The sequence below is a fragment of the Mustela nigripes genome, chromosome 1 (assembly GCF_022355385.1).
Source record: "Mustela nigripes isolate SB6536 chromosome 1, MUSNIG.SB6536, whole genome shotgun sequence".
Taxonomy (NCBI): Eukaryota; Metazoa; Chordata; class Mammalia; order Carnivora; family Mustelidae; genus Mustela; species Mustela nigripes.
In genome coordinates this window covers 85,322,216-85,345,585 of record NC_081557.1, presented here as the reverse complement: position 1 = coordinate 85,345,585, position 23,370 = coordinate 85,322,216, and the positions used below count along the sequence as shown (strand labels likewise).

At 40.8% G+C, this 23,370-nt stretch overlaps 1 protein-coding gene across 6 annotated transcripts in view; it reads right to left on the bottom strand.

Annotated features, from left to right (window-relative positions):
• Nucleotides 1–19,447, bottom strand: part of MSANTD2 (Myb/SANT DNA binding domain containing 2) — a 32,736-nt gene extending 13,289 nt beyond the window's left edge. For 3 of the 6 annotated variants that reach the window (XM_059414566.1, XM_059414575.1, XM_059414557.1), the window contains exon 1: nt 17,891–19,446. In XM_059414566.1, coding sequence (XP_059270549.1) covers nt 17,891–18,652 — 762 coding nt within the window. In that variant the 5' untranslated portion in view covers nt 18,653–19,446. Of the gene's footprint in view, nt 1–17,890 lie in introns of all 6 variants that reach the window. The other 3 variants (XM_059414531.1, XM_059414539.1, XM_059414583.1) reach the window with 2 other exon arrangements.
• Nucleotides 19,448–23,370: the final 3,923 nt, after the last annotated feature.

Here is a 23,370-nt window from a genome sequence, read left to right as displayed (position 1 = left end):
ATTTCTCTTTTCCTTTTCCTCTCCAGAACAGAGGTTCTTAACTTTTTTGGGTCATGGATCCCCTCCCCAGAAAAACGCACATATGAAATTGTTTCATACAATTTCAAGGGGAACATGGACTCTGAAAGCCCATACAAGAATCTTGGGTTAAAAAGCTGCTCTATACCACGGTGTTGTTTCTTCCATCAAAGAATAGAACAGGTATTAGTCAGAAGCCCTAAAATAAGGTAGGTTTAATTTGTGTATTAGGTATTACAAGAAAGATTGGGACAACCAGTTAAAGTACAATTTAACCAATTTGCTCCGTATCCTGCTCCTTTAGATAAAGCAGCATTAATATTTCCTTTAAGAGATAATTAGCCAAATTCCCCTGCTTTTTGAAAGAAGCAATTCCTAGCAGTAAAAACATACAAGGATATCAATTTACTCATCACAAACATGTAGGACTTTTCTCCCACCTGCTAGAGAAGAAATCTTTTTCCAAGGTGGTAATTAGGCAATATTAAATGATTCATAAATTATACTGATTATTAATTGAATCACATAATATGTGATTATTCATTATCTGATTCACTTATCATTACAGATGCTAGATAAATTACTAAGGTAACAACTTACAACAGGGACGTTCACAGATCTAGAAACAAGTGTAATAAGTCTTAACTACTTTCCTTAGTAGTCACAATGGCTAAGCTCTAGCATCCTCCCATTTTAATACTGCCTAAAGACCAAAGGGTCTCAAAGAAATTGGCAATGTCTACACTAATTTGTCCTTAACCCGATGGGACTAAGTCTGATCTATTATTCTGCTGGAATTGTTCATATCATGGTTGGCAGTGTCTTAATTACTAAGAAGAATGACCCTTAAACTTTGTCCTTAAGTCATTTGAACACTTGATACTTTGTGTCTATATCACTATCCTTGCCAGAAAATCTCTTTGGTAAAACTTTCTATAATACACTGATTGACAGCGGGTGGGGGGAGCTGTCCAAGGCTCTAAGAGCAAACCAGGTTCCATCTTCCAAAATATTATAGATGTTTTGAATGGAAAAGAACCTCAAAAATCATGTAGTCCACCTTCCTCACTTACCAACTGAGGAGACAAGGACCCAAGAGAAGTAAGTATTCCTTCCAAAGGGATTTGGGTGGGGGAAGGGGAGGTACCAAATGCAAATATGAATGTTCCCTAAGAGAACTATTCCCTTAGATCATAAACTCTGGGAGGTAGAAATTATGTCTGCCTAGTTCACGATTCCCGTATGCCCAGAATAGTGCCTATCACATAAGGGTTCAATAAATATATTTATTAAGTAAATGAATTAAGGTAATTTTCACATTGTAAATCACTTGCAAGAAGAGCAATTTTTTTTTCTTAGCAGAGAAAATCAGGAAACTCATTGTATAACCACGGTTTTGTATTATATGTATAGAATCAATAAATCCAAGGTAGCTAAGGTTCCGCCTTGAAAAAAGCGGGAGCAGAAAAGGGTATGACACATAGATACAGCTATAATTAGCAAAGCAAATTCCCTTCGTAACAAAGGGAATAGCTGCAGAGGGCAAGGGCTATTTTAACAATATCTACCATGCTTGCTGTTACGGTTTACTTTGGGTGAGGGAGGGGTCCACCCACCAAATAGGGCTCTGTTGCTCTGTCCAAATTTGATCATTTCTTATGCCTTACACATTAAATAAATAAAATATTCAAGGATATAGAGTACAGTTCTGTCAAAGATAGAAAAGGAAAAAACACTCAATTGTTTCCTGGATTCTGATAGGGCCAGACAGAAGGCCCACCACAAACCAAGAGATCTTACCTCTCTGGAGCCCCAGTTTCTGTGGGGAACTGGCCAGGATTGGATTTTTTTTCAGCTTGCGCCACATTCCAACTCTGGCTACGAGTGACTCACTTTTGTGTCTATAACTGGTCAGTCCTGGCTTCAGGAGGGAGAGACTCTTCAGGAGATTTTTAATCCTCAGTGAGCATCAGCTCCCCTATGTTTTCTAGGTTTCTCCGTGCTAGCAGGTGAGGGTCTTGTCCATTCAGATTATGAAGAAGAAAAACCCTCAAGGAGGGCAATGTAACTGCTGAAAACACATCTTCCATTGCTCAAGGAACTATGTTCACGGACTATCCATTTTCAATTCTATACTGTTGGTAAGTCATGTGGGTGTTCATACAGTATCTCGTCTTGGCAGCAACACCGTACAAGGGGACCTAGGAAGTGTGGTCATGTTTAAGGGCTTCTTGGGATACGAGAATCCTTCTAGGCATGAAATCCTCAAGTGCTGCTCTATTGAGAACAAGACAGGTCAAAAAATTAGGGCTTCCTGAACTATTGAACTCTTTTGGACATAAGCAGCCACAGAGAGTTACAGCCATCAAAGATGGTCACATACCACTCTTTGTCTAGAACTTTCTCCCCATCTAAATGGGGGAAAATCAGTTGTTTGGTAAAGAATTCACCTGGATTAGGTTATTTTCACCTGCCCTCCTCCATCAGTTCTGAAGCTGCTGTATTAGCATCTCTGTTAAATCTTTTTCTCAGTACTTCACACTCTGGGGCAGAACCTCAAAGGACATTCAGATGATATTTAAAATGTTAACTTTTGTGAATATGTGAGAACTAAAAAAAAAAAAAAAAAAGAAGAAAGAAAACATATTCAAGAGAGTTATCTAAAATATTTCTAGGATAGCAGGGGGAAACCGTTCATCTGTAAAGGCCTCCCACACAAACATCCTGCATTGGACACTAATTGGTCCATAATTAAGAACTACACACACACACACACACACACTTACAAAAACACCTCACACAGCTTTAGCATTACAACGTTGTACTGCTTCCCAAACACAGGGTACTTCCTGCTAGTAATGAGACCAGTGTTTAAAAGGAAAATGGTGCAAAGCAATTCTCCCCCCATTAAAAATACAGTAAGCCACCTTACTCCTTTCATGTGAACCATGAAAGGTTTGTACATATTTTCTTACCAAAAACTACCATCTATTATGCAAAGATAATCTATACCACAGATTCTTTCCCTTAGTAAATTTGGCATATTTGGTTGTGACGTCTAGACAAAATCATCTAAAAAGAAAGGTTATTAGAAATCCCCCATCATGGTATCTGGGTACAAGCATTAGTCTTGACTGAATCTGGGACAAGATTCAGACAATTGTTTTTAAAAGGGTAAATACTGAATTAAAGTTGAACTTTGAGTAACACGGATTTGAACTATAAGGGTCCACTTAAATACATAAATTATTTTTTGACAAATACATGACTGTAAATGTATTTTCTCTTTCTTATGATTTTCAAAATATTTTTCTTTAGCTTATTTTATTATAAGAATACAGTACATAATATATATACAAAATATGTCAATCAACTCTTCATATTATTAGCAAGTCTTCTGGTCAACAGTAAGTTATTAGCAGTTAGGTTTTTGGGGAGTCAAAAGTTACACCCAGGGGCGCCTGGGTGGCTCAGTGGGTTAAGCCGCTGCCTTCGGCTCAGGTCATGATCTCAGGGTCCTGGGATCGAGTCCCGCGTCGGGCTCTCTGCTCAGCAGGGAGCCTGCTTCCTCCTCTCTCTCTCTCTGCCTGCCTCTCTGCCTACTTGTGATCTCTGTCAAATAAATAAATAAAATCTTAAAAAAAAAAAAAAGTTACACCCAGACTTCTGACTGCACAAGGGGGTGGTGCCCTAATCCCCATGTTGTTCAGGGGTCAATGTACTTCAAAAAGTGGGGTTTTTCTTTTGCATTTCCATGGTGTAAACTACAGATCATAAACACATGCACAGAACACATCTTCATATGCTGACAAATACCTTTTCAATGAAAGCCCTGAAAATAAGCATGTTTTAAGTTTATGCATTTGTCCTTTGGCAACCTGAACTTATTTAGAAAGTTGTTAGAAAGAAATTCAAGCAATCATAACACTTTCTATAGCTCATTTGGTAGCATTTTTATATTTTACTCTTACCTTTATGAGGCTTGCTAAAAGTAATAGCCATATGAAAAATGTAGCTTACAAAAATCAAACATTTTCCATATGCGGCTCAATGTCCCATGCAATGAAGGTAAAAACCATTAACTACCATTATTCTCAGTGCCTACTGTATGCTGAGATTTGGGCTAAGCAGTTTATATTTATTATTCCTAATGTTTACTTTAATGCTAAAAGAGAGGGTCCCAGGAAGCAGTCTCAGGAGCCAGGGCAGCAGTCTTATGGAGGAGAGCTCTTGAGAACGCCTATGAGAGACTGACCGGAACAGGGTTGGGGAGACAAACAGGTTGTAACAGAGGCCTCAGCTAACCTAAAGTGAGGTGAGGGAACTGGGATGAGCCTTCAGAGTCGTCCTGAACTGGGGCAAGGAGGCTGTATCTTTGTATTTCAGCACTGGATGCAGGCTGCCCCTGGAGAAGGAGCCGACCTTGGGACAGACAGCTCCCTTGGGCAAAAAGAACTTCCTTCCAGGAATTCACTAGGAAGCCATGACCAGTCATTGCTCCAAGCAGCCTGTGGTGGTGGTGGTGGGGGGGGGGGGGGTGGGGGTAGACTGACTAGTGTCTCACTCCTAGAGGAGGGTCTGAGGAGTGTATCACAAGTATATGAAAGACACGTGATACATCCCTATTTAACTGAATAGAGAACTAAGGGCAAGGTAAGAACTTATCCAAGGTCTCTATCAGAGCTTCGTTCACGCAGATTAAGGATTCAAAACTAGGACCCGGTATTCCTCTCTTCAGCAGACATTGAAAAGTAAAGAAAATCACTGTATTTACCTTTCTGCCATAGTTGCCAGAAGTTTATAACAGAGCTCATTTTAATAGTTAGCGGAAGTAACCGTATTTACTTGGGTTACTCCCTGCACTGATTTCTTATTTTCTATTTTTAGCTTTCTTCCTATGCATATTTACTTTCTTTGACCCATTTACATTATGTATTACAAACAGCTCATCTCATCCTCATCATCTCTAAGAAGAGTACCTATACCATTTACACATTAGGTGAGTGATGGCAGGCTTAGGTAATGAAACTCCATGGCCTCCTTTTGGTAACCCACATCCTTACCTGCTTTCACTGCCAAAAAGTAATTCTACTTTGTAAATTCCTTCTGCAGTTCAAACTTAACTTCCTTTAAGAGGAGTTCGTAGTTCAATAAATACCATCATTTATATAAAGATCTTAGTGAACTGAATCTTTGACAATAAGACTATTTGTTTCAACACCTGTTGTAAACTCTTCCTTGGGTCTTCAAGTCAAATGTTTTTCACTGTGCTTATAATCTTAGGACACCATGAATTACCTGCAAGAATTTTTAAAACGTGTTTTCCATGTTAAGTAACATATATGAGCATAATAACATCCGTGTTGCTATGTGTCTTTGCTATTGCATTTGTTTATGATCACACTGTTGCCAAAAACAGTTCAACTGTCAACATTTTTAAAAATGTGGGCTGATGATTCATAAAGGGGTTAACATAAACAAGTGGTTAAGAGCATGGATACAGACTGCTCAGTCCAACTTCACCACCTGCTAGCTTTGTGACTTTAGGTGAATTCATCTCACTGTGCCTCAATTTCTCCATCTGTTAGGTGGGGCTAATAATAGTACCTCTATCATAGAATTGTTGTGAGGGTTCAATGAAAAAATACAGATCACTTAAAATAGTATCTACTGAATAGCTTGTCCTCAATAAATATTAGCCATTCTAACAAAAATGAAAGTCACACCACATGGAGACCACTTATAAATAAAGGTTAGTTCAAATAGAAAAAGACAGCCCCAAAGTTTTATCACAAAGCACATGGTAAGAATAACAAATCGTAGCAGTCCGTATCAGAATCTTGTCTGGAAAGCAAGTTTCCGCTAAACCACATCACCCAAGGTTAAAGAAATGCTAGCTTGATTTTCTGATTCTTAGTTTTATTGGTATGTATAAGTATTTTAAAGTTATTTTTGTTTGATAACATGTGAGATCAGCAAGTGTTATACCTAGATTTAGGTTTGTTACATATTAAGTAACATTGTTGCATAAACATGTTTTAGATGAATTATTCAAGTTTCAGAAACACCAGGCTATACTAGCATAGCTTCTTTAACTTTTTGCTTGCCTTTCCTCTTTATATATATAAACCAATCATCTAACTATTTTCAAAGGTCTGTAGTCTTGGTGAGAATATGGTGACTAACACAGACATATAAAGAAAAGGGGAGACAAAGAATCCTAACTAACTACAGGAATAGGCCTTACTCATCGAGCAACCTGCTTACAAGAAGCAGTAGGCAGAATAGCATGAATCAAATAAGTATGAATGACCCATATATTTTCTTGGAGTTTAATGGAACAAAAAGCATGTGGATCTCTCATTCTTTTTTTGGTGCATGAAAACTTACTGGAATTAAAATCATGGAGCACCTGGGTGGCTCAGTCGGTTAAGCATCTGACTCTTGGATTTGGCTAGGTCCTGATCTCATGGCTTGTGAGATGGAGCCCTGCTTCAGGTTTCAGGGTCTGTGCTCAGTGAAAGTCTGCTTGGATATCCTCTCCCTCTGTGCCTTTCCTGCCCTCGCGCACCCCCACCCCCCCGGCCTCTCAAATAAGTAAATCTTTTTTTTTTTTTTAAATTAGATTCACCACTTTTTGCAAAATAACATTTCACAGATATAGAATTATGCTACCATGAAGTTAAAGTATCTCCACTGATTTTTCTTAATTTTATACTGTGGTTGTATATTACCATATAAAGGAGAAATACTCTTTTATACTGTTCAAAAACAGGCACACCTCTGATCCCTCAAAGTCCAACTATTACCCATGTCTCCTAATTTGCAAAAGAGAGAAGGGACATTACCTGGTTATGCAAAAGACTGAGTTAAGGGTGTTCATTCTCTAATGACTGAATGAATATTAACAATGTTGTAGTTTGCTGCTTCATGGGGCAAACTTCAGTGACAACTGGACATATTACAATAAAAAGGTCTCATATAAAACCATATACTCATTCTTAATACAGAAAAGGCAAACTGAACCTCTATGACTAACATACAATGAAAGATAAGAGTCAAACATTCCAAGGCGCCTGGCTGGCTCAGTCAGCAGAGCATGCGACTCTAGATCTCCAGGAGTTCAAGCCCCAGGCATGGAGCCTACTTAAAAAAAAAAAAAAAGAAAGAAAAGAAAAAGAAAAAAAGCCCAAACATTGTAAGGTCAATAAGGTTGATACCTAGTAATATATTTGATTGGCCTTCTTTCTATTGTGCTAATTGTTTTAAATTGCATTATTTTAAATATCACATTGGTTTCTATAAGAATGTAAGCTCTTTGAAAGGGGTTTTCTTTGATTTTGTCCATTGATACATTTCCAGCACCTAAATCAATGCCTGGCATGCAGAAGCAGCTCAGAAGATTTTTTGCTAAATGAATGAATGAATGAATGAATGAATAAAACTTCCTTAATATTTTATATGGCGACTGAGAGATCAAATATAAAGTGAGATTTTCTTTGACCTATCACACACTCTTCTTTCTAAATCATAAACCAGCTCCTTCCATTTAGAGAAAGTATCTGTAAATTTAAAATAATAATAATAAAAGCAGTTTTTGATAGATACGAACTTTATTCTGATTTTATTAATATCGATTACAAACATAATTGACTTATTCGAATAAATGAAATCTGAAGGTAGATATTAGAGAAACAATATTGTGAGTTTCAAAAATTCAGGCTATTACAACAAAATAGTCTTACATAGGCTGAGAATATGCAACTAGAAAACAAATCTAAGTAAATAACTTCCATTCTATTGTATCAATTTATATTGAATGAAGTATTACTTGGTAGCTCAAAATACGTAATTTATGAATACAGCCAAGAACACATATATAAAAATAAAATAATGGCTGTTATTCCTTAAGTATCTGAGAATAAACACAGATTTGTATTTTACTAAGGAATAACAATACATCCCACTAAGTGACAAGATAACACTTGCTTGATTAGTGCCAAGAAAAAAAAAAAAAAAAGGATTTCCACTGGCTCTCAAGGACTCTCTCAGCCACAATAGGTAAGAATTAAAACATTTAAATACATGCCTTATTCCAATACCCATTTTCCAGTGATTCAGAACAACAGGGGGAAGACTCCGCATAGATTACAAACTCCAGATAATTTGTAACATATGCATACGAGGCACAGATTTGCATTCATTCCAGAACACTGAATGAAGTTTTTGCGATGGTCATTAGCAGGCGGACAACCAAACTGCATGAACTCACCATAGAAATAAGATAAAAGAGAACCTGATAATCATAGCAATCCTAACAATCAATTGTCTCAAATCTACAGCTTTGTGGTACTGGTCTTTGTTTTTCAAAGTCAAGACATTTTTCCTCCCATATTTAAACCTTTTTAAACATTACATAGATATAACCTTCGAAAAGGAGAGGGGAGGAGCTGCTATTCTACCTGATATGAGCATACTTCAGAGGGCCTGTACGACAATTAACATCTGAAATTGGAGATGGGACTTTTAGTTGTTGCCCTCTGGTAATGTTAGAAAAAGGAGGGGGAAAAAAGGGCAGGATCATCAGTTCTAAAGCTCAGGGAGATGAGAATCCAAGAGTCTAGAATATATCCTCAAGGTAACATAGAGCTCTGCTAAAATGGTGTGTTAGTTGGATCTCATTGGTTCTAGAACCAACTCTAAAAACATAGGTTATGAGGCACTGTGATGATCTCTGAGGCTATGACAAAGATCCCGTGTAAGCTGGTAGAAGCTGTGTGTGGGGTTAAGATCTATCATACCCTAGAGATTAGAATTTTCAGATTTCCCAAACAAGCCCTGCTGACTTGGGTGTATCTGAAATCTACTGTCTTCTCTGTTTTCATAACGATTGTTTTATTGCACTTCTAGTCCAGCTTACTGCAAAAAGCCTCTGAATGATCTGTGCTTCTGGTTTATGTCTCCAGTCTCATTTCTTATCACTGCCCACCTCCGTCCACCTCTTTCCACCAACCCTAGGCTCCAGCTATCTAGAATTACACAGTGTAAAACATTTCACCAGAATATCTGGGATGTGACCTGTTCCAAATTATGATGTTTCTGAAGTTCTGATACCTTTAAGCTAAGAGCACAATGACTGGAAATATCTTGATCTCACCTCAGTATCTTCTCATCTTTTACCTAACTGTAGGTTATAGCCCATTAGTGAGCTGGGTTGGGAAATCCGAATTTCAGTAGGTTGTGATCACCTTTCTGCTATTTCTGGGGCGCCTGGGTGGTTCAGTGGGTTAAAGCCTCTGCCTTTGGCTCAGGTCATGATCCCAATGTCCTAGGATCAAGCCCTGCATCTGGCTCTCTGCTAAGCAGGGAGCCTGCTTCCCTTCTCTGCCTGCTTCTCTGCCTACTTGTAATCTGTCTGTCAAATAAATAAATAAATAAATAAATCTTTAAAAAAATAATAATAAAAAAAAAGACCACCAAGGCATCAAAAGGAGCCACAGCAGCAAAACTTTAGAACTCAGTGTGCTGGGTGAGTGAGCAGCACACATTTGGCAACACCTTCCCCAGCTCCACGGGAGCCCAGGCAGGTCTGTCTCCCAAAGAGCTGATGAGTGTAAACGTTAGAGGAGGCAGACAGAGTGCCAGAAGGGGGAGGATGTGTTGGGGGTGGGTGGGAGGGATCTGTTTGTCCCCTGGGGTTGAGCTTTTAACCTGTCTCCCTGCTTCAGTTCCTCTAGCTCCTCCATCCTGTGGTCTCCTGGGTGTGCCCCGTGTGGGGACCAATGTGACCCTGAGCTGCCAGTCCCCGAGGAGTAAGCCAGCTGCCCAGTACCAGTGGGAGAGGGCACCCCCATCCACCCAGGTTTTCTTTGCACCAGCTTTAGGTGAGGGAACTTGAGACTGTGGCTGGGGGAGGGAAAGATGAGAGGCACCAGAGGGACTGGGGTGAAAGGGGAGGTTATGCTGCAAAGTAGAGGTGGTAGAGGAGGAGGAGGACGATGCAGGGAGTAGACTGGGGAAAGGGAGCCTACCAGAGGACAACGTGTTGGGTCCTTTCAGATACCGTATACTTGGGACACTCAAGAGGACATAAGGCCTAGTGGATTCGGAGCTAGGATACTTGTGCTCCCATTTAACAGAACATACCAGAGTATACTGTACATCGTTAACTAGAGAGTCATTTTGTGGATTAAATAAAGGAATGTCTGTGCAACACTTTCAACAGTGAACAGCACGTGGCAAATGTTATATAAATCTTAGCTATAATCATTATAATTTTGAGAAAGGGTTTCAGTTACACATATGTATCATGGGAATATTAGGCCACAGGGTAAAATATTTGCCTTCTTATTGTATGTTCAGAAGATGTACTGCTTTGGGAGCGCCTAGGTGGCTCAGTGGGTTAAAGCCTCTGCCTTCAGCTTAGGCCATGATCCCAGGGTCCTGGGATTGAGCCCTGCATCAGGCTCTCTCCTCAGCAGGGAGTCTGCTTCCTCCTCTCTCTCTCTCTGCCTGCCTCTCTGCCTACTTGTGATCTCTGTCTGTCAAATAAATAAATAAAATCTTTTAAAATTTTAATTTAAAAAAAAAAAAAAAAGATGTACTGCTTCAGTTTTTCTTTCCAGTATATAAGAATGAGATATATAACATGGGGCGCCTGGGTGGCTCAGTGGGTTAAGCCTCTGCTCAGGTCATGATCCCAGGGTCCTGGGATGGAGCCCCACATCAGGCTCTCTGCTCCACAGGGAGCCTGCTTCCCCCTCCTCCTCTGCCTGCCTCTCTACCTACTTGTGATCTCTCTCTCTCTCTGTCAAATAAATAAATAAAATCTTAAAAAAAAAAAAAGAATGAGGTATATAACAGGCATTTGCACAACTATAATCCAACATTATAAAAAGGTTACTCATCAACACATAAAATTGTCTAGAATTGGTATGTGCAAATTACTATTATTCCAAAACTACCTGCTCTTCACTTTTCTTGGTTCTTTAGGATACCACCAACTAGTCATTTGTACATTCTAAGTCCTACCTTCACCAATACCATGCCCTATGGCAAACTGTTCCTCAACTGAAAGGCATGACTTTTTATGAGACTGACACACTATCCTCTGTGCTAACAAGGCACCTGAAAGCCATGCATTTTTTCTTAACAACTTATCACTTAAAAATTTTTTGGAACTACAGCATTTAGATGTTTCCAGTTTAGGATTCATGAACAAAATATATTTTACTGTATTTGCAGTTTGCACTGTCCTAGGTTCTGCTGTTTCTGGCCTTTTACCCCAACCGCTCATCTCTCTCTACTTTCTTCTGCTCAGTCTTTACCTCCAAGAGCCACCTCCTGAGAGTCTATGATGACATGCCTTTCCTGTGTGAGTCCAAAGCACCATGAACATAATGCCAATGTGCTGACAGACCTTACTCACAACACCGTCACTGGTGCTTTCGTAGTCTGACTCCTTCACTGGAAGGTGACACTTGATGGTGGATAGTACCCTGCTGCACGTCTAGAACCTTCCATGCAAGGTACTCAAATATTTGTGAGTGAATAATTAAAAAAAACAAAAAAAAGTTAAGTGCCTAGTTCAGACTTTAGTATTTGAAGAAACGCTGTGATCTGTCAGTTGAGTCTGATGAAAGAGAATGGGCAAGATCTCCAAATCTTCCCATGGATTCTTGCATTCTAGCCAAGAGTTAAGCCCCAAAAGTTTCTCCCATTTCCTAAGGGCAGTGGACTCCAAGGGCCCAGTCCCACTATATCTGCCAAGAAAGATATCAGAAAGATGCTCAGAGTTCTAAAGCAATGGCCTCCCACTGGGGTATCTTCTACTCTTTCTTAAATGATTAATGAAGGCCCCTTAAAACCTTAGGGATTCCTGGCATTCCCAGTCTAGGTCCTTATTTTTTAGGTATAAAGCTTGGCCCCTTAATTTAGAATAACCAAAGCAAAATAGGTTAGTGATACTGTATCTTTACATGTACCTTTACATCTTTACATACAAGTGGAACACTGTCTGATCATCAATATTTTCAAGATGCATTTGATAGAAATCTACAGATATGAATTTTGTATGGATTTTTCTGATTCAGAGTACATTATTTTGTACTTTTGATAGAAAGATGCATTTGATAGAAATCTACAGATATGAATTTTGTATGGATTTTTCTGATTCAGAGTACATTACTGAGTAAATTTATAGCAAATCTCCATCTTATTCACCTCATTCTAGATTTCCTATTTCCTATATCCTATTAACTTCTGTAGATTTTCATATAGAATGAAAAAGTTTTAATGTCAGCTTTAAAATTCTTGGGAGTACATAAACAAAAAAGCTTAAATACCATTGTTCCAAAGCTGTTCTGGCCAATACAATAGCCAGTGGCTACACACATATGGCTATTTAAATTAATTAAAATTAAATTAATTAATAATCAAATAAAATTTAAAATTCAGTCACAGTAGCCACATTTCAAGTATTCCATAACCAGCTGTGGGTAGTGGCTACTGCATAGTGACTGATGGACAGTGCAGACAATAAGACACTCATATCACAGAAAGTTCTATCAGACGGTATTATCCTAGAGAACCAAGAATAGGACAAACTTTACCTAAGCCACCTGAGGTTAAAACACATTATTCCTTGCACTAAACGCTTTTCCTCCCTAATTCAGTGGACCATTTTTCTTGACTTCTTGATAGAAGTTACTTTACTTCTGAGCAGAAGTAAAGTAACAGGGAGGACAAGAAAAACGAACTTTGTGCTTTCCCTAAAAGTGTGAGTATGTAGCTACGAGAACTGTTTCATAAAATAGACTTCTTTAGGACTCTAAATAACAACTTTTTACTTACACTGTTCAATATGGTAGCCACTAACTGCATGTGGCACTTATAATTTAAAATTAAAATAATTTAAGGGGTGCCTGGATGGCTCAGTCGGTTAAGCACCTGACTCTTAATTTCGGCTCGGGTCATGATCTCAAGGTCATGAGATCGAGGGCCATGTCAAGCTCTGTGCTCAGCATGGAGCCTGTTTGTCCATCCCCTTCTGTTCCTGCCCCACTCACTCGATCTTTAAAATGAATAAAATATTTTTAAAAAGATTAAATTATTTAAAACAAAATATAACTTAAAATTCCATTCCTCAGACACACTAATCACATTCCAATGTCTCAAGAGCCACAAGTGACTGGTGGCTATCATAGTGAACTGCGTTAGACATAGAACATTTCCATCATCATGGAAAGTTTTATTAAATAGCACTGTACTATGTGCTTTCAAAGTTCTTTTTTCCTTTTACACATCCTCTTAATGAAGGATCCATAATAATTTCACTCCAGTCTTCACTAGATTTCCCAAAATGCCAAGAAATAAGCTTGGAAGCCTCTTCCTCCTAAGTTTTAATATGTGCTTGTTAGATGCTTACCTCCTAAACGGAAAGACTGTAAGAGTACGTTCAGTAGTCTAAGATGGTCTATTCTCTAAAGATACGCATCAAGCCTATATCAGATTCACATGCAGACAAGCATTCTGGAACACACAAGCTTCTGGGTGACAGGGGCAAGGGAACAACAAAAAAGGAATATGTCAAAAAATGGAAGCAAACAAATCTGACTAAATCCTTCTTACAAACTATGTGAGCCATACTCCGTATTTCTTGGAAATCTTTCAATGATAGTACAGAGGTACCATCTTGGCTGCAAACATCAGAGGAAAGTCCTCAGAGATGGGTGGAGGCTATTACAATGCTTATACAGGGACAAAGATATCTTCTGGCTCCATGTCACTTTACCCTAGTGGTTCTGGCAAACAAATAATGACAAAGCTTGAGAGCCAGAAGTGAAAGACCAAATGTACTATATGTTATTTGTCTGCTAAAGTACGAAATTTGTTCTAAAGGTTATGACAATGACTAATGAATAAATCTTAGAAATATCCCTGAAGAAACTGATCATTTTGTTGGCTAGGCAGAAGACTCCCGACCACTTTTAAATTTGTCTTATGAGCAACCCGTACTGATCCAGCAAAAAAAAGCTTTTTAGGTCATACAACACCTTGCATTTCATCTTGAGGCAGAGCTAGAAGTACACATCTGTTTCAAAGACATAAAGCCAACTCTCAAGAGGCAAATTTTTGGAGAACACCCAAAAATATGGGACTTGAGAATGAGTTTTGCAGTGCATCAGATTAACTGACTGAAGTGTGAATACAGCATCTGGCCCCGAAGTGAATGCTTTAATGAATGCCAAGTCTAGATAGATCTTTCAACTACTACAGTATGGACTGTGATGAGATCTCTCCCTCCTTTGAAGTCATCGCATTTATTGTCTGCTTTAGTCATATGACACTTAATCAAATACTGCATCACATACCAGCCCTTGTGTTGTAGAGCTTTTTAACTCTTTGCTGCATGTATACAGACTTCAAATACATTGGAAGCTCTTGGGCTGTATATTACAATTTTTTAAAATTTATCCTAACCTCTAGCATACAGCCCTGCACATAGAAAGCACTTAAGTATTTGTGGATGGAGAGAGGGAGAAAAATACTCTAGAGGAAGAGAAAAATCATGCAAGGACCAGACAGAAAACCACCTTATTATGTGTTTATCTGACTCTAAAATTAGAGTGGACAATGGGATTGTTAGTGGACAAATTTCCCTCTAGCAAACAAAAAAAGCAACAAAACTTCAGAACCAAACAGTCTGTGGAGTAAGACAGTCTCAAACATACCCATTTCATCTAAAGGACTGAATAAATACCAGTAACTGGACATGTCAGACTTCAAATTGAAGCCCTTCACAGCAATAAACAATGTTTCTATGTTACTTTAAGCTAAAATCCTGTGCACTTAGAAATACACATTTTCACTTGGATGGTATTGAAAAATAGTACTCTGGTAGCAAAATCCAAGAGTTATTAATTTCAAAATTTACAATTTCAATAGACAGGAAATCTAAAACACAGTCCAGAAAAGGGTAGTGATATGCTTTCAGTTTATTCAGGAAGATGGCCAGGGAAGAGGCTGGGCTACCACTCAGCTTTCTGATGCCTTCTTGTGATGAGATTAACACGCTGAAACTAGGATTAAAGTAAAGTTTCAAGGAAAAACCGAAGTTACTGTATATCTCTTCTTCCCTCCTTTCAAATTTACAAGAAATCATTTACGGAGTTTTCATAACTGAGTTTTAATAAATATTCCAGATACATTCAGCCAGAAATTTAATTGACACAAATGATATTCCTTCCCTGAGAACCTTTGACATGAGCTCACATTTAAGTGAGCACATTCGTCTGTTGAGTAAGTTCCTTATGGTCCGTATCTTCTGTACCACTTCTTTTCTATTTTACAAAATCTAAAGCAAAAAGGATGGTTGAATTTGTTTTTGCAGTTCTCATCAAGACAATAAAGTTAAAGAAGAGATTTCTGAACCACACATGGCATTTTTGAAACTAGGATCTAAAGATCTGTTTTCAGGGATTTGAGATTCCCTGACGATATTTTTAAGGTTGCGTTATTTTCATAAACATATTCTGGATTACTTGGACATCCACCTCATAACTGGGTAAGGCTATGATTTCAGTGACAACATTTGCTTCTATGCTTAACATTACATTTAACCTAAGTCTTCTGGAGGGACAGAGCTTAGTTTTCAATGCAAAATTTTTCAAACGGGGTTTCAAAGTCTATCTTTGGATTAAAGCTTGAGTAACACTAATCTAGATTTCTATACGTTTCAAAATTCTCCTTTTAGACTTTATTTGGTAAATTTAATAAATACGTATCCAGTGACTATTATGTGCTAGACCCTGGAGATACATTACTGAATAAGAGAAACCAGAACTTGCCTTATGGTACTTATAATTCTGGCAGGAAAGACCAACATTCTTATAATGAAGTAATCGGTTCCTTGGTTGAAATCACTTAACAAGTAGAGAAAACACACACACACACACACAGAGTTATCTGTCCCCTTCATCAACTACAACTGTTGATCAGAGAATCCATTATCATCAACATATTTTCCAAAAATTCTAAGAGGTTGAGGTCAATTTGGTCTTACCTGTTTGAAAACAGGCAACTGACCCTCTTTTAAAAATCTTCAGATAAGCCTAATCTCCTGTTCCTGCTTTAGGTTATGCTTCTCATAACGAGACAAAGATGCAACCCAACTAGATATTTCCTGGCTACTTGAGAAACAATTTTATGGAGGGATTTCTATTCAGTGAGGTTTTGACAGCACAACAATTTTTCCATTTGGGAAGTTTCTATGGGCAAAATCGATCAAGCTGAAACCATTACAAATGCCTAAGTACACTTCTAAAGTCAAGAAAAGCTGATGGGTGGATGTTAATCAGCACAGTGCAAAAACGCTTCCAGAAATTTAACCCTGATAACCTTGAAATTGAACTTACAACTATTCTTTAATAGAAAAATGAAACAGTGGCTACTATTAGGTACTATTTTAGTCCTGTCTATAAACAATTATTTTAATGCCATCTTATTAATTGGGGAGGAGGAGCAGGGAAGAGGGGACAAAAGAAGACCTAAAGGTACATGTTATCAAGTAAACCAACTCAATTTTGTAATTGAGAAATGGGTGCCATATTCCTTGAACAATAGTAAGTTTGAAATATCTGTTTCTGACCCAAATTTTCTAAGAAACATTACCCCAGGATGAACACTACTTGAGCCAAGATCTCCTCAACTTGGGAGCAATCTCTGATTTTAGTGTGATTGCGATTGTTCTCACTGGATTTTTACCCCCAAAGAGCTCTGAAAAAGTGTCAACCCTACCAGAAAAGAAGTACACACATAACTTTGACTTTTAACAAGAAGTAGTTCATTGAAAACTGGGAGAAAGAGTCCTAACAGAATGTTTTAGCAGACACTATGATGAGGGAACTAGCTTACCTATAAAACCACTCCCTAGCTGCCAATAATACAAATCTGAAAGCCTAGATTAAAAGTCACTAGAAACAGCGAAAAGATAACCTGGCTGGTGATAAAAAATTTCTAGCCCAAATTAAGCCTCTGTAGTTAAACATTCAGATACACAAAGATAGCCAGATGCACAATGAGAGCTGTACTTGTCACCACATCCGGCAAAATAACTAAAGCAGGGAAAAACTGGCTTTCGTGAAGGAGCTTAGTCAGAAACATAGCAGGGCCTCAAGCCAATCTAACTCTGGAGGCATCGACACTCCACAAATTCCAGACCAACTCTCAGCCAGGCTAACTTTAATTGCGCCCCTAACTCCACGATAACAATACACTATCTGACTGCAATCAAGCCCTTCCAATTCTCCAAAGCATCTCAAGTCTTATTCGTCCTTCGAAGCTCAAGTTAGAAGCAAGGCGACTGACACAAAGGCCAGTCGTCCAAAAGCGCTTTTTGCATGGCTCTGCACAGCCACTCATTTGAAAATTCCTAAACTGGGGGCTCACCGGCCCCCCCTTCTACCCTTCCTCAATCCCGCCCCGGCTGGTAAGCCTCTGCCTGGGAGCCCCTCGGCCTGGAACAAAGCGAGGGGCCCCGGCGGTGGGGGCGAGAGGCGCCAGCGACACGGGGACTGCCGCACAGCGCACAATGAGAAACTACCAACTTCAGAGCGCAGGAACATCCTCAATTGGCAAGAAAGAGGGGCGGCGGCAGGCACGCCCAACTTCAAACTCAGGAAACCTACGGGCTGGCGGCCATCTGGAAAAAAGCCCCCTTCCCAGGGAGAGAAGAAAAAGGCGGAGGAGATGCGAATCGCCCACCGGGCCCCGGAGGGGAGCCCTGCGCTCAGACCGGCCCCCGCCCCCGAGGCCCGCTTCCCCGCCTTCTCTCTGCCTCTGGTTCGCTGCCCCAGGCCGGGCGGCCGGTTACCTTGATGCGCTCCCGGCACTGGGACGGGGTCCGCTCGTAGCCCAGCTCGGCCAGGGCCCGGGACACGCGCTCGTACATGGCTGGCCCAGGGGCCTTGCTGCCGAACACCGTGCCGGCTCCCTCCAGCTGCTGGTACCGCGCCTCCACCAGCCGCTCGTTGCCCCATACTGCGATGAGCGCGTTCGTCTCGGCCGGCGTCCACGACATGCCCCGGCAGGCGGCGGCGGCGGCTGCCGCAGCCCCGCCACCGCCGCCACCAGGGGAAAAGGAGACCGAGGACGAGGCGGCGCTGCGGCCCCCCAGCCCCAGCCCGAGACCCCCGGACGCCGCTGCCCCCGAGCCCGCTGCACTGCCCGGCCCGAGCGGGGAGGCACCCCGAGGCGTGGAAGGGTCGGACAGCGATGGATTTCCGTCGCTCAGGCCACCAGGAGAAGCCGGGGAGAGCACCTCCATCTTCGGGATTTTTAGCGGCGAGTTGGCGGGCAGCTCCGAGCCACAGGGCGCAGCCATCTTCCAAGCGGCCGCCGCTGCACCGCCCGGAAGTGACGCGCCCGCGCATCCGGCCGCCGCGGTCTCCGGGGCTGCCCTCGGGCCTGGCTCGCCTGTGGGCGGGCGGCTTCGGGCTCCTGCTGCCGAGCGGGCGCTGTCGGCTCCCCCAGGCCTCTCTCCGCGAGCCCTACCGCGCCGCGCGCTCTTCTCCCGGGGCGAGGGGCGGGGGTGAGGCGCGCCGAAGCCCCGAGCGGAGGAGAAGGGTGGGGGCATGAGGGCGCTGGTGTGAGGAACAGATTGGAGCCTTCCCACTTCCTCTCCAATCTCAGCCCCCGGGAGGAGGGGTGAGGCCCGCGAGGGGGCCAGGAGTTAAGGAGGACTTGACCATTTCGCTCGCTCGCTCTCGTTCCTCTCTCCCTCCTCTCTGCGTCTCCTCCCTCCAAGCTGGCCTCGGGGTGCAGAGGCTGACGTCCAGGGCGGGGACTGGGGAAAGCTGCGGAGGGTATATCCAGGAAGGGCCAAGGCTGAAGGAGTGCATTTCTGGGGGAGGCTTTAAAAAAGCAGTTGTGGACCGGGGTTAGAGTTGGTAGCTGTGGCTTTTCAAGAAACCCAAGTGCATTATTTGAAGAGCTGCAACTCTGACTCCAGTTAAGATGTGTTTTCCGGTTAGCCTGGGTAACTCGGACGGTCTGTAGAAGAATGAGATGTCATTATCGCGTTTCTAATTTGTAGCTTAAATATGTTACAAACTCTGGAGCCCGGCAGAAAAGTTACTTTCCGGTACCATTCCCCAACCTCCTAATTTGGAAGTTGCATCATTTTCCTACTGTATTTCACACTCTGGAGTGTAAGGAGATTGAAAAAAAGACTGTCTCTGGCAACTCTTGTGACCTCTACTAATTAGTTTATTAACCGTTACTGAATACTCTTCCAAATGCTGCAATTTAATCAACATTAGCACCCCAAATCCAATACATAGCTGAAAGGTATTTCATTACTCTTGAAAGCCAAAACTCTTAATTGTTTATCTTGGATCCTTAACTTAAAAGCCTCAGTGGACCTTCTTTCAAATATGAATAAACCATGCGATTTTTTAAAAGCAAATATACATTAGTCTGTTTTTTTTTTTTTTTTAATAGATCCTCAGATTTGAAGCCAGGCATCGACTGGCTACGTTTAAACTCAGAATCACCCGAGAGAAAGATGGTTAGAAAGCCAAAAAGAATAAGCAATTGGGAAGAAGTAGAGGGTCTGTATTTCACATTACAATGCCACCATAGTTTTAAATTACCAGTATGAGGAATCAAAGAAGTTCCAGAATTTATGCCATCGTTTCCTCTTTTTCTAAGAAAAAAGATATAGTCAGCTCCTTAGTTAAGAGTATGGATTCTAGGGTTGCCTGGGTGGCTCAGTGGGTTACTCAGCTGCCTTCAGCTCAGCTCAATGGCTCCAGAGTCCCGGATGGAGTCCCACATCTGGCTCCCTGCTCAGCAGGAGTCTGCTGCTTCTTCACCCTCAGCCCCTCTCTGCCTCTCCTGCTCTCTCGTTCTCTCTCAAATAAATAAATAGAATCTTAAAAAAAAAAAAAAAAAGAAAAGAAAGTATGGATTCTAGAGTCGATGCCTGGCTTCAAATTCCAGATCAGTAACCTCAGCCAATTTATTTAAGCAATCTCTCAGTACCTTGGTTTCTTCAGTTATAAAGTGAGGATGACCTGACAGCACTGTTGTGAGTAAATGGGTTAATACAGTTAATTCTCTTAGAATGGTGTCTGTTTCATAATAAACACTGTATGCGCTATTACCTCATTTTGGCTATGCAGTAGTCCCATCTTCTGTGAGGTTTCACTTTCAGGGTTTCAATTACCAGTGCCAAAGACAGTCACGAAAGCAAATAATTCTCTCATCTACGGTCCAGAAGGTCAACAGTAGCCTAAGGCTACTTCACCATGCCTCTGTCATTCGGCTCTCATCATCTCATCATGTCGGCAATTTATCATCATCCCATGTCATCCCAAGAGGGGTGAGTACAGTACAATAATATATTTCGGTAGAGAGGAACCACATTCATATAACTTTCATTACAACACATTGCTCTAAGTGGTCTATTATTGTCATTAATCTCTAAACATGCCTAATTTATAAATTAAATTTTATCATATCTATGTATGCACAGGACAGAGCATAGTACATGTAGAGTTAGGGACTGTGTGCACTTTCAGGCATCCGCGGGGGTCTTGGAACAATCCCCTATGGATGAAGAGGACTATTGTACTTTTAGTTAATAGAGAATCTTTCCTTTGTCGCTTTCCATCACTAGTTTCCGGTGTCTTCCCTGTCAGCTTTTTTAAGGGCTCTGGTGGCATCTCAAACACCTGTCAAAGCACAATTCACTCTCATTCAGCCCAACAGTAAGTTTTTTTTTTTTTTTTAATAAGATCAGAGACTCTGAGGAGTTTTAATATCTCTGCTTATCCTGCTCTCATTTTCCCACAAGCCTGAAAAAGATCCTCCCTCCTCCTATTGTTAATTCTGGATGATTCTCAGATCAACTCTGACTCATGCAGGAAGCTTTCCTAGATAAAGTGGGTTGACTGGAAAGTCTCCCTTCCCACAAACTTCTGTTTCTAGACATTATTTCTCTATACCCCCCCCCTTTATTCCCACACTCATCAGTCTATCCAATGAGAAAAAGTATCAAAAATAAAATTTCCAGTAATATCCTGAGGTTAAAATTAATTCAATAACATAAAAGCTATTAATATGTACTACACAGTGTGGAGACATTGCTATATAGGCAACCTGCATCACGTGCTTGTCTTGTTGGCTTACCATGGCTGATTCTGGCTTCCAGGGGCTGTGTGATGGACTTGTTCAAGGCTTCATAGTTCAATCAGAATGTATGGAATGTGTTTGAAGTACTGTACCTTTTTTTGTGGATTCAAATGATAGCATAAGTAGATTAAAACCTACTTGAGAGATAATGTGCACAATGTCTCAAAATAATGTGCAAAGGAATACAGAACAATACATGGTAATTGACCTATAAACTGTCAAGTCCTCAGGACACCTGGGTGGCTCAGTTGGTTGGGCGGCTGCCTTCGGCTCAGGTCATGATCCCGCCGTCCTGGGATGGATGGAGTCCCACATTGGGCTCCTTGCTCAGCAGGGAGCCTGCTTCTCCCTCTGCCTCTGCCTGCCACTCTGTCTGCCTGTGCTCGCTCTCTCTGACAAATAAATAAAATCTTAAAAAAAAACACAAAAACCTGTCAAGTCCTCCCTTTAATTGTATACCTCCCTTTTCTACTTCCTCCACAATCTGTGCCCAGAATTTCTCAGCTTTTCTCTCCCTTTTTTCCTTCATTGATTTTCTTCCCCATGCAGTATCTTTTATTCCCATGACTTATTCATCCCATAACTGGAAGCCTCTTCCACTCCACCTTCACCTGTTTTGCCCATTTCCCCACCTCCCTCCCCTCTGGCAACCACTTTGTTTTCTGTATTGAGAAGTCTGTTTCTGCTTTTTGTTTGTTTGCTTGCTTTGTTTCTTGGATTCCACATATATATGAAATCATATGCCATTTGTCTTTCTCCGTCTGACTTATTTCACTTAGCATGAGACTGTCTAGATCCATCCATGTTGTCACAAAGGGCAAGATCTCTTTTTTTTTTTTTTTTTTGGCCGAGTAATGTCCATTTTATATATATTTACCACCTCTTCTTTATCCATTCATCTGTTGATGGTACCTCAGGTTGCTTCCATATCTTGGCTATTGTAAATAATGCTTCAATAAACATAGAGGTGTATATCCTTCAAATTAGTGTTTCCTTTTCTCTTTGGGTAAACATCCTATGTAGAATTACTGGATTTTATGGTATTTCTACTTTTAATTATTTGAAGAAACTCTACAGTGTTTTTCACAGTGGTTATACCAATTTATGTTCCACCAGTTGTGTATGAGGGTTCCTTTTTCTCCACATCCCCACCAACACTTACTTCTTGTCTTTTTTGTTTTAGCCATCCAGGCAGGTGTAAGGTGTTATCTCATCGTGGTTTTGATTTCCATTTCCCTGATGGTGAGTGATGTTAAACATCCTTTCACGTGTCTGTTGGCCATCTGTATGTCTTCTTTGGAAAAATGTCTGTTCAGGTTCTTTGCGCAATTTAAAAATATATATATTTATCTGAGGGAGAGAGAGAGCATGCCAGAGCAGGGGGAGGGGCAGAGGGAGTAGAAAGGAGAGAATCCCAAGCAGGCCACCTGCTGAACACAGAACCTGTAGCAGGGCTCAATCTCACAACCCCGAGATCATGACCAGAGCCAAAATCAAGAGTCAGAGACTCAACTGACTGAGCCACCCAGGAGCCCTTCCTCTGCCCATATTTTAATGGGGTTATTTGTGGTTTTTTTGGTGTTGAGTTGTAGAAGTTCTTTATATGGTCTGGATATTAACTCTTTATTGGATATATCATTTGCATATATCTTTTCCCACTGGGTAGGTTGCCTTTTTATTTTATTGATGGTTTCCTTCACTGTGCAAAAGCTTTTTATTTTGATGTAGTCCCAGGAGTTTGTTTTTGCTTTTGTTTCTCTTACCTTTGGAGATATATCTAGAAAAATGTTATGGCTGATGTCAAAGAGATTACTGCCTGTGTTCTATTCTAGGAGTTTGATGGTCTCACATTTAGGTCCTTCATCCATTTTGAGTTTATTTTTGTATACGGTGAAAGAAAGTGGTCCCGTGTCTGTCTGTTGCATGTGGCTGTCCTGTTTTCCCAGCACCATTTGTTGAAGAGACTGTGTGTATCTTCTGTGTCCAGTGCTTGCATTGCCAACTTTTCTAGGAAGCGTCTCTTAACCAGCTGGACAGAAGCCCTCTGTCTAATACCCACTCCTACAATTTAGCACTCTACTTTAATGTGTTCTGTTTCCAAAGCTTCGCTAATTCTGTTGTACACTCTCTTGCTGTGTTTTTATGACTGTCAGTGTG